Genomic DNA, 12,841 nt, shown 5'->3' with positions numbered 1-12,841 from the left:
CATCATCTACATAACCTGCCCAAGGTAAGGAACATTTTCTTGAAAATGCTGTATCACAGAGTATGTAGGTACTCAGCTTTAATAAATATAACCAAATACATTTCTCAGGAGGTTGAATGAAATTTATATTCCACATAGCGGTACATGAGAGATCCAGTTGATATCCATCTTCACCAATTATTGGTATTAGCTGTGTACCTCTGTGTGTTTATTCTAGTTTTTCTGGTAGAGGCATGATAGTGTCACATTGTCATTTTATTTGCATTTCCCTGATTAATAAGGTTGAATACCTTTTCACATGTTTATTGAAATTTGGACATTTTTGTAAAGTACCCAGCACACCATTTACCTCTTTTAAAACTTGGTTGTCTTTTTCTTCTTGTTTTGTCAAGCTTTTTATATTTCTTGACACAAGTTCTTTGTTAAATGTATACATGGCAAATAGTCCTCACCAAAACATGAGGCTTGTCTTTCTTTTCATCTTATTAATCATGTTTTTGACAAACAGAAGTTCTTAATTTTAATGTAGTTCAGTTTATCAATTACTGCTTCTATTATGGTTACCACTTCTTATGTTCTAAGAAATCTTTGCCCCCCACCAATTATGGAGATACATATCCATACTTTCTTCTAAAACTGCTAAATGTTCACATTTTACTTTTAGATTCATGATTCCTCTTGTGTATGGTGGGAAGTAAAAGTTGAAATTCATCTTTTTCCCATATGGATATCCAGTTGGCCCAGCAATATTTATCAAAAGTGCTATACTTACTCATTGCACTGTAAGGCCACTTTCGTTACAAATCAAGTGATTTTATAGTGTGAATATGTTTCTGGACTATAGATTCTGTTCCAGATGGCTTTTTGTGAAATAAATACCATAAGGCTTAAATATTAAAGATCTATAATAATTGTTGATACCCGTAAGTGTAAGTTCTCCAGCATTATTCTTCTTTAATATTGTCTAAACTACTCTATTCATTACCCGCTGCTAAAATCTCATTGTCAATTTCCACACCAAAAAATCTGCAGAAATTCTGCTCAAGATCAAGTTGGGTATCTTTACAATGTTTAGTCTACCAATCCATTAACAGATTAACCTGCCATTTAGTTTTTAAAAAATTTATTTGAATAAATTTTTCAGTTTTCAGTGTGCATATCTTTTATTAGATTGATTTAAGATTTTTTTTGATGCTATGACAAGATTTTTTTAAAACTTCTTTTATGATTCATTATATGAATTATGATTTACTATGTATTCATTAATCTTACTGAATTTATGAATTAGATCTAATTTTTTTTCTATGTACAAAATCAAATCATCTGTGAACAAGGGCAATTTTATTTTTACTGGGATGTGTGTAGGTTTTTTGTTTTGGTCTCAATGCACTGCTCAGGGTCCCAGTAAAATACTCAAGAACAGGCATCTTGTATTATTCCTTATCTCAGGAATTTCAATAAGTTGCCAAATACGACGTTTACTGTATTTTTTTTAAGTCAAAATAAGGAAATTTCCTTCTATTTTGCTTTTTCTCTTATTCCCACATAAGCACTGAACCTATTAAGTGCTGATATGCATATATCAAAGATATTTTTTTCTGTTTAACTATTAGCATAGAGAACTACACTGATAATTTTCATATAGTAAACCATCCTTGTATTAGTGAAATAACTTGACAACGTACTACCATTCTTATTTATTACTGTCTGTAATTTCTTTGTTTAGAATAAATGCATTTATATCCATGAGAAAGACTTGCCTATCAGTTTTCTATTTGTATATGTCCCCGTCAGATTTTAGAATCAAAGTTAGTCTTGCTTCAGAGAATAGAGGCATTTCCTCTTTATTTTATTCACAGAAAAGTTTACCTAAGATTAGTATTATTTCTTCTCAATTGTTTAGAAGAGTCATCATGGAATGAAAGTTTTCACAATGGATTCAACTGCTTTAGCAATGGATTCAACTGTTTCAACAATGGATTTGATCCATACTGGAGTACGCAGACTTTCTCATTCTTCTCGTGTTGGTTTTGTTTACTGGTTTAAAGTTCACTTCCTTGACATTGTCAACCTTAATAGTGATGTGTAATCACCCTAATCTAACTGGGGAATGTACTGAGCCATGGCTGGATTATGGCCCCAACAAAGTTCTGTCTACATTTGATCTCAGCCACTAAAGGTTTTCCAGCAAGAGACCAGTGGGTCCCAAACTGTAATTTCTAATTCACAAGACTTTCTATTTGGGCATTTTATCCATTTACCACCAGCACACATCCCGAGACTTGAGACTTGTGAAGTTTCTACCAAAAACTCTGCTTATTTTTTTGCTTCTCCACAGAATCAGACACTCGGGTATCTAGTTTCATACAACCTCGGAAACGGTTCTTTTTGAACTCTGGCTTCAGGACAAATGTGACTCTAGACAATAGTCCTGAAAAGAGCAAGAATAAAACAGCTACTCAGATATTTGTTGCAGTTAATTCAAAGAACACCTTCAAAGGTAGTGCTTTTGGAAGTATTTTGTTTTGTACAGTTGGGTTTTCTTTGAGAGTCACAAATACCACCACCTTGGGACACCAAGATTTTGGACATATGTTCATCAAAGCATTTGTATGTTACTGATGTACATATCTGATTGACCTTCCCCACTACACATGTAAGGTCCCTGTGGGCAGGGCTCATGTGCTAGTCTTTTTAACTTGTCTTATCTTTGTATCTCCACATGGTTCTTCACAGATTTTGATACATCGTAGCTTTCAAACTCTTGTTGAATGGTCAATAAATGAATAAACATGAAAAACATAGAAAAGGTAAATGCACTGAAACAAAGAATCACTATTCTAAGACTGATCAATATGTGAATATATAAGATTTCTAGAAAATAAATGTACTAGTCCCAGCCATGACCTACAATGCTCTAAGTAACAGTGAAAAAAACAACCATGTTTTACAACGTCCTTAAACCTATTTATTCACGTAACTTTCACTCACTCAACAAATAATTAACACTTTCTACATGCGAGGTACAATTCAAAATGCTGTGGCTCCACGTGCAAAACAGATACCAATCCTTACACCTCACTGTAGTTGGAGAACACTTACTTTCATGTAAGTCGGAGAACACTACATTTATATAACAGGCAAGCATTCAATAAACACAACTGAACACAACCATGTGTTATCTTTCTCACATCTAGAGGTTTCCACAGCCCTGTGGTGAGCTGAGAACACCACCGGCTCAAGGCACCCACCTTTAAGCGTCTATTGTCCTTGTTTTTCAAAACAAACTGCTCAGATCCCACAGTTCTCCAAAGGCTCAAGATGTTCACACTCACTTCAACTACAGCAACTTTGCTTTTAACTATTCTATACAGTGAACTTTCATAAGCGATTTGGTTTGGGGAAAACATTTCACATTGTATTTTAAAAAGAAAAATAATCATTATATGCTTTCAACACGTTGGGTTCATAATTATTTCACAGATTTCCACTATGCAGTTGATATAGCTTTACAAATCAAAAGTTTGCATTTTCTTCTGCAAAATACAAAATTTAAATAAGACCCCGAGCTAATCTGAAGGTATCTTCATCAGCTGAATATTAAAATAAGCTGCTAGTGAAAGTGAAATTTTTAATGCTAACTATGCAGAAAATATGTAATATCCTATACACATTTTATACAATCCTTTGTGTATTCCATGTTTTTAAAAATATAAAAATGTTTTTAATTTAATGACATTATTTAATAAACAGGTGGTATAAATCAGCAGAGTAACAGCAGACATGCAAATCAGTGAATTTACACACTATGCATTTCTACTGTTCACAAGTGAATTATTTACTGTTGATTTTTTATAACTTGGTTTCAGTGTTAAACAGAAATACTATCATTATTTCTTTCATTTAAACTCAATCGATATACTGCATTCATTACAGAAAAAAAAAAAAAAAGGAAAGGTGGGAAGTATCTTTACAGTCATTTCAGCAACAGCAACAAAAAAAAAAGCTTAAGTCTTTAATTCCATGGAAAGGAAATTATGCATTGAGGATAACAATTTCAACAAGTATTTATAACCCCTATTGAGTTGGATTAAGGAGATGAGCCGTGCACGAAGTGTAGTAGATCCATGCATGGAACTTCGCAGTGAGGCTTATTCAATTGTGACTTTATATTAAGATAAGCAAAGACTCAGCCAACAACATTCAAATGCTAAAATCTATCCATATATGAGTAATTTTAAAATGTACTTTGAGTTACTGAGGCCAATGCTTCCTCTTACTACAGAAAATTAAGAATTAGATATATTAAGTATATCCTAAAAATATACGAATTCATTTTATTTTCTGTTTTCCTAACTCTACACAAATGGCTACACATAGAAATACCTGTTTGCAAAAACCATAACCAACTCCAAATGGCCAATTGCCATAGTCGCCTGATGAGCAAAACTGTCTGGGGCCATCCAAAAACAACATTACTTTATTGAAAAAAATATTATCAGAAATTATTTGCTTCTCATTTTTAAAGAGAACAAAATAAAGATCATATGTATATAATAAAAGTTATGTAATTTTATTCAAATAAATTTGGATGAAAAAAGACCCTTTTCTATCCCCATCTGAACTCAAAGTCATCTGTAGCTTTGAATGGTCACAAGAAATAAATTTCTACTGATAAATCACAATGAGTACATGCCAAAGTATCTTTCATGAATGTAAATATTGTATAATGCTGCATAGTAATCTCCAATGCTAAAGATTTCAAAAAAATTAATTAAAATGACATAATTTATTTGGGGCAGCAGAAACATGAGGGTATATGAATCATCCTACAATACACAGTATTAAAAGGTAGAAAACAGCTTCTATCCTACGGTGATTTACTGTGATAATAAGGTTGTGTTATTAGATTATTTTAATGATGCTTTATCTTTCATGCTTTTAGAAGCACATCCTTAGGATATTTTCCTGGGTTCAAAATGAATGTTACTACTTATCCTACTAATATTTTCTGGCTTAAAATGACAGTAACCTATGAAGACCTTTAGGTTGCCATGAAGATCTTCATCATGGGCTACAAAACATACTATTTTAACTCATTTTGGTTCCAAGTCAATATTGTTTTCCCAAGACCATAAACTACGTATCTATGCTACAATCTCTGAAATTATGTACTAGTATATTTCAATATTTTACTCAATAATTCTACCTTAAATTTATCATAAAGCCAGTAATGTATATGCTTATTGTCCATCATCCTCCATGTTTAGGGGGTGAGGGAAGGCAGAAGGGAGTGAAAGCAGAACCAATCAATGATACATATTCTGTTCCACAAACAATCATCAGGATCTATAAATAGTAGTTAATAAAAATTTTTCCCCCTTAGAAAGCATGAGACCAGGAAGATTTAGTTATGAATACCTGTAGCTCCTTTTTAAAACTCAGAACCAGGAAATTCTAACATATATGTATGTTTTAATATTTGCACATATTGCTTTGCAATATATTGCAATATACTGCAAATTTAATCTCATTGTTTAAATATATTGCAAAATAATATATTTGTACATATTACTTCCATATATTAATATTTACATATATTAATTTCCTATTTCAGAAAATTGCAACTTTTCTGTCTCCATCCTAAAGCATATGATAACTTCCTCTCCCTCAGCATACACTTCATTCTTATCCTACCTTTAAGTCACATACAATAAAATAACACAGTAAAAAAAGAAAAAATAATACCAGCCTTAGAATACAGTCTACCCAGGACTAAGTGTTCGTAATAGTAAATAATTTTCCTTGGAAGTACTTTTGTATAGGTTAAATGATTAAAAGACACCACTGCTAACTGTACCTAGACTTGTTCTTTACTAAAAAGTTAGCATGGGGCTAGAGATTCTGTAACAGACATTTCTCTCATTCATTTCCCTTCCTTTGTACACATTTTTTTTGTTGTTCTATGCAAGTTATCTACTCTTATATGGTTCATTACTGTTTTATTTTAAGAGCAGTCCTTTTACTGTCCAGTCAAAGGCTTTCATCAGAGTTTGTATAAGTGAGATGACAATATTTTGGCAAATTTAAAAATATATATTTTTTTTCCTAACTTTCAAGGAAAAACGAGATATTAGTTATTTTAAATAGGCAAATGTTTGAGAATCTGAATGAATAGGGCGGCATTTTGGACAGTCTCTTAACTTTCTAAGGAAACCTCAAAAGTAGGATAAGAAAAATTGCATATGAACAAATTCAGTTTTTCAATTTATAAGCAACAATCCACTTTGGTGGTGATGGTAATGGTGGTGGTATCAGGCAGAAATGGTAAAGAAGACCCAAATTACATATTTATATATACATATATGTAATATAAATTATATAATATAAATTATATACATAAAATATGTAATGTAATTTATATATTATATATTTAATCTCATTGTTTAAATAATTTAAAGAGTTGCCAAAGACTATCAAACAGAAGTATTTCTGTATTAATGAGAAAAACTGGAAGAGATGCAGAAAAGTATTACAAAAGTTGTTTAACATTATATTATCAGGGTAGTGTTTTAAAACACATTGTTTGAAAACATGTCTGTTCTCTGCAGCCTGTTATTGACTTCTAAAAGGCTGTGACTGGGGAGCAGGCATACCTGCCAAGATATCTTGGAATTTATCTTCTTCCATGCCAAGTTAATTCACTTTCCAAGATTCACAGTAAAACAGCAAAATAATAATAATAAAAAATATGTATAACATAGCAGAGGTTTTCAAGAAAATTGATCAACTGAAGTATTTAACATCTATATATCGTATAAATGTTCCTCTATGAATTTATTTGCAGTCATAATGGCTCGTTGTATCTACTGAGTAGAATGACCAACATATAAGATACATGTCCAGATTTAAAGAAGCCCAGCTTCGTGTAAACAATACAGAACTTGCAATCAGATGAGTAAGATCAAATCCCAGTTCAATCGCTTTCTAGCTATGTAAGCTTTTGCAAGTTGAGATTACTGAATCTTTGTTTCCTTTCTTATAAATGAGGCCAATATAAATTCCTCTGCGCAGTTATGAAGCATACCCCAAAGAAGAAAGAGATCCGTAAAGAGTAATGTCAATTATTACTAGCTTACAATGCAATAGCTCTGGGCCTCTTCTTGAGGAATAAGAATAATGTAAGTATGTTAATGTTATTTGAATGTAATTCACAGATGAGACTATATCAATTTTTGGTAGACTAAAGCAGTAACAAGATTTGATGTGACATTAACTCTTAAATACCAAAGAAGTTTTAATTTTCCAGCGACACAGTGAAAGTACTGCATTTTTACCAAGAAACCTGGGAGGCTTTACTGAGTGAAGCAACTTGAAAACTAGCATGGAAAAAAGCCAAAACATTTTTTAATTTAATGACTAAGGTAATTAAGGTCACCTGTAGTGTCCAATAACTTTAAATACAGTACAATTAATTAATCCATTTTAACTCATTCATCAAAAATGAGAAAACAACATTAAGAAATTTTCCTTAAAAAAAATCTTATCTTCCTTGCTCTTAAAAGGCCAAACATCTAATTTGTATTTTGACTATCTACTAGAAAGCCACAGAGGTTCTGTCTGAATTTCTAAGCTCTAGGTATTACTGCAGAAAATGAAATTGCTTCAAGGTGACTCTTGCCTGGGCGGCTTCTCAAGTCTGTCCTATCACTTCCAACTTAGTCATCAAGACCCCTAATTTTTTAGTAAAAATAAAATAGGAACGATGAAGCCCTACTGCCAGAAAGCAAAAGAAACAAACTGACAATTAGCTGTAAAAAATCTATTATGTTACTATAGATATAATACATTGTATGTAGTTATAATACATTATATCTTTAATATAATAACATTTTTATTATTATATTACAGATAATACTTATCTATAATAGATATACATTGACACTATATAACGTATTTATCTACATATATGTATCTAGTCTCAATTTCAACATTCTTTTCATAAATATTTCATACATTTTCTGTTAGATTTATTTTTAAGTACCTTACATTTTTCCTTCCTATTGTGAAAGAGATTTTATTTTCAATTATACCTGAACTGTTTTGTGTATAAAATCCTAATGATTTTTGTCTAGTGGCTGTGAGCTGGGAACTGCTGAACTCTAATGTCATCTCTGCCCCCTCCTACCTTGCCATCACTGCTGTAGCCCCACACAACTGTAGTTCTCCGAATATCCCAGGCTTCACTTATGTTGAACACTTGGCCTTAACGACTTTAGAATTTCATTTTGTTCTACAGAATTCAGCTCTTGTCACAGTCTGGGAAGCCTGTCATGATTCCCTTTACTCTAGGTTAGGTTTCTTTCCTGTGTGTTCCTACAATACTTTGTTACTTACTGCCATGATAGCACACATAATCTTATACTCCATTTGCTGATTACTCTGTATCCCCAGAATGCATTTCTCATACGCAGAGTGTATTTCTCAACTTTATATCCCCAGTATCTAACAAATATCAGTCACATAGAAGATACACAAGAAACAATTGTCAGAAAAGGAACAGCTGAATAAGAAATTCAAAAATAGCTGAATTTCCAAACCACTTGCAAATTACTCTGAGCTATTAATACTGATCAAGTCTTACCATATGTCTAGATGTATTCAACATGTATTTATTTAGCACTTGTGCAAAACACAGAGGGACAGTACATTTTAGCAGTGAAAAGTTGAAGGAAGATAGCATAGTTTTGGCTGACAGAAAACTCAAACTACATTATCCAAGTTCTAAAAAGTTACTTCTCTTTCAGACTTGAGTTCTATTATAGTTATAATCTGGCTCATTTTGTTAATATTATACAACTTATACTATTATACAAAGAATAGGAAACAAACAAAAAAAAAGCACAATGTATTAACATACCAGAGACACCATGGCCCAACCAGTCTTGTTATAGATGAACTCCAAGTTGTTCCTTCTCAAATAAAGCAAACCTCCAACAAGTGACACTAACAGGGCCAAAGCAATGGTACCAGAGTAGTTGGGTGGTCTGAAAACCCGAATCTGCAAAAATGCAATGGAAATTTTAAAAGTGAAAGTTAAATAAAATTCTTCTCTTGATCATATTCCAGTCCTCGTGACTTTCAACACAGAGAACTCAGAAACATGCCATCCAAATTTTCACATGTGGCACTAGCACTACTTACATTCTGAGTCGAAGATATATGCCTTAAAACATAATGGCTATGTAAAATGACTTTGCACTTCCCTGCTGACTAACAGTGCTGAGCATCTTTTCATGTACTTATTGGCTATTTGTATCTTTTCCATGAAGAAATTCCCATTCAGATCCTTTGCCCATTTTTAATTGGGTTTTCTCTTTTTAAGTTGTAAGAGTCATTCATATATATAATGCATACAGATAGACACACCAGCTATAAGTATTTTATAGAAAAATTATTTGCAAATATTTTCCCCCATTCTGTGGGCTACTTTTTTGATGGTATCCTTTAAAACATGAAGACTATCTTTAGAAATAGATCTAATTGGTCTGAACTCATGACTTCTAATGTGTATACCTATCTTGGTTCCAATAACATTCCCTACTAAAAGAAAGCAGGACTCCTACAAGAGATGACTAATTGAGTGCTGGGCAAAATAGATAGGTAGATACAAAATGAGCCTGGAATAAATTGTTATGTCATAAAATAAGAAAACACTTAAAAGAAAAATGATGGAAAGATGTCATAAGAGCATAGGGGCCAGCATGAAGAGGCTCTCACTAGTCAAATCTACAACAATTTTAGTACCAAAATAGTTCAGAATAGCAGTAAATTACAAACCACCAGAGGAAAAACATGTCTTGTATTTTTTTACAAGACATCAGTTAGGTGCAGCCAGGACAGGAGACATAGGAGATCAGATGAAAACAAGGTTGATTATACTCACAGATCTCCTGGAAACAAGAGGCATGCTACGCCATACAGGGTCACATGGGAGAGACACCAGAGTGGTCAGGTGGCAGAAGATACAAGTGAAGGGAAGTTAAGCCACTCTCGTTTTTGGAGTTTGCATAGGAAAGGCAAGGCAGGGCAGAGTAAACACTTTAGGATTGACTAGTTTAAATAATTTTGGTGGGCTGTGGGCTACAGGAGTGGTCTCTAGTTGTCTGGTACCTGGCCCTGAGATGATTAAGGCAGAGGAATATTGTCTCCTAGGGTGTACGGACCAGAGACAGGAAGTGTGGCTATGGACTGGTTAGTAGTATATCAAAGACTTATTCCTGGCTGGGCTTGTTATCTTTAGGAACTGGCTAGCCCCAAGAGAGGTACACTCTCCCCAGCTGGAAAGATTTTTTAGAATGTCACATCCAAAATACTCAGAAAACACAATTCATAAGTTCATACCAATGACAGATAATTAGAGGATGGATGGATGGATGGATGGATGGATGGATGGATGGATGGATGAATGGATGGAGTGGGACTCTTACAGTAGAATGCTGAGGGCCAAATACAAATATGAAGAAAGACCTAGAATTGGAATCATCATTTTGTAACCATAATGGTAAAAACTGTGTCAGGCAAGAATCATCGATGTATGCTAAATCTAAAAGAAAATTTTGAAGGAAGAGGATATCTGCATGATATTAAGGTATTTCCACATAGCTTATTATTACCAAGAAAAACAGTAATTATACCATGAAAAAATGGGAAACATCTTGATATTTGAAATTCATATCACCAGTGAAGGACAGATGGACATTATGTGCTTGTTGAGGTGATTAAAACAAAACAGGACCTATATAGTATTATACTCAAGGCTGCATGAGCAGAAGTCAATCATGAACAAACATGAGGCAGAACAAATAAGGATCACTCTATTTAAAAAGTAGCAAAGGACTATATTCTTCAAAGTGTCAATGTTTTTTTTTTTTTTTTTTTTTTTGAGACGGAGTCTCGCTCTGTCGCCCAGGCTGGAGTGCAGTGGCCAGATCTCAGCTCACTGCAAGCTCCGCCTCCCCGGTTTACACCATTCTCCTGCCTCAGCCTCCCGAGTAGCTGGCACTACAGATGCCGCCACCTCGCCCGCCTAGTTTTTTGTATTTTTTAGTAGAGACGGGGTTTCACTGTGTTAGCCAGGATGGTCTCGATCTCCTGACCTCGTGATCTACCCGTCTCGGCCTCCCAAAGTGCTGGGATTACAGGCTTGAGCCACCACGCCCGGCCAAAGTGTCAATGTTTTTAAAGAGAAAAGATAGGCTATAGAAATATTCCAGATTAAAAGAAGCTTAAAAGACATGACAAACAAAATATCTCACTCTAGATCAAATCTTGTACTGAAGGGCGAAAATGTAAAGGATATTACTAGGTCGCTTGACAAAATTGTAATATGGGTAGTGGTAGCTCAAATAAAAGTAATATGTAAATGTAAACCTATGAAGTTGATAACTGCTTTGCTTATTTCTTTCAAAATGCGATTCACCCTAATTTTTTTCAGAAAGAAAAAACTGTGTATGTGTCTGCATGTGTGCAGAGGTAAAGAGACAATGGGGGTAGCAGGGATAATGACAATCACAAAGCAGATGGAATAAAATGTTATCAATCACTGAACCTAAATAAAGGATATACATTGGCGTTATTTGTACTGTTTTCATTTCTAAAACATTTTAGAAATTATTTCCACATATAGTTTTTTGGTTTTTTTTTTTTTTTTTAACAAAAGTTTATCGACTAAATGTGTAAGTCTGCTAGGGAGACAGGTTTGAATAATTTCTGATTAAAATTTAGTATTTCTTATAAGGAAACAATAGTACCCTTTCAATATTACTCTTAATGTCTTGCACCAACTAAATGATACATTGCATAACAAAATATTTGCCAAATCATTAAAAAAATGACAAGAATTAGAAAATAAGTTTACTCACCAAAATGTCATTAAAACCACTGATATAATTTTACAATGACTGTGGTACCATATGGGCGATTACCACCTTGACTCAGAATAAATGTGTTTCTACCTTATAGTAAAAATTAATGCTTCTGTATTACTGCCTGCATGAACATACTTTTAAAATAACTGGCTCCAATTGTTTACTGTCAAAAACAGTTGTGAGAGTAGGGAAAACATGGTCATAAAATCTCCAAGTAAGTATCAACTATCATCAACATTTAGGTTCATTTCCTTCCATAATAAATTGTATATGTCTATCTATACTCATATTTACCCTTTACAACAAACTAATAGATCATACCATTAACTAATACTATTTTTCTAACCTACTTGGAAGCTTTTTACACCTTGAGCTTCATTCTAGGTAAAATATTCTTGTAAATCATTTTTTGGCTATGCCATAGTATATTTACTTATTCTTATTTTTAGACATTTGATTCATATCCAATTTTTCCCAATAAAATGAGTATTATTTTCAAAATTTCTATGGATAAAAATTTAAATCATCCTTGATAGCATCCTTAGGTTAAATTCGTAGAGGTGGAATTGTTAAGCTATATTATATAAAGACATGACACATGCTATTAGTATGGTTACACCAATTTATAGTCTCAAAAGCAGTAAATCTGAGTAGATATTTTCCCATATAGCTTTAAGGTGGCTATTAACCTTTTCTCTTTGCCCAAAAGATAGATAAAAATTATATATCTTGCTTTTTAATTAGAATTTCCTTGATTACTACCACTGAAACGTTTCAAATATGTTTTTTAGCCTTTGAAATTACCTTGTGCTTAACTCTTGTACTTTTTTTTTTTTTTTTTTTTTTTTTTTTTTTTTTTTTTTTTGGGGGGGGGTTCCCTTTTGTGCCCGGGGGGGGGGGGGGGGGGGGGG

General features: G+C 33.2%; 1 protein-coding gene across 3 annotated transcripts in view; it reads right to left on the bottom strand.

Moving 5' to 3' along the window:
• TUSC3 (tumor suppressor candidate 3) overlaps positions 1-12,841 on the bottom strand; it is a 209,636-nt gene that overhangs the window by 91,907 nt on the left and 104,888 nt on the right. For all 3 annotated transcript variants that reach the window (XM_025394121.1, XM_025394122.1, XM_025394123.1), the window contains exon 5: positions 8,921-9,061. In XM_025394121.1, coding sequence (XP_025249906.1) covers positions 8,921-9,061 — 141 coding nt within the window. The remainder of the gene's footprint in view (positions 1-8,920; positions 9,062-12,841) is intronic.

The sequence above is a fragment of the Theropithecus gelada genome, chromosome 8 (genome assembly GCF_003255815.1).
Source record: "Theropithecus gelada isolate Dixy chromosome 8, Tgel_1.0, whole genome shotgun sequence".
NCBI lineage: Eukaryota > Metazoa > Chordata > Mammalia > Primates > Cercopithecidae > Theropithecus > Theropithecus gelada.
The sequence above is the reverse complement of the archived record's forward strand: the minus strand, read 5'-3'. Positions and strand labels throughout refer to the sequence as shown.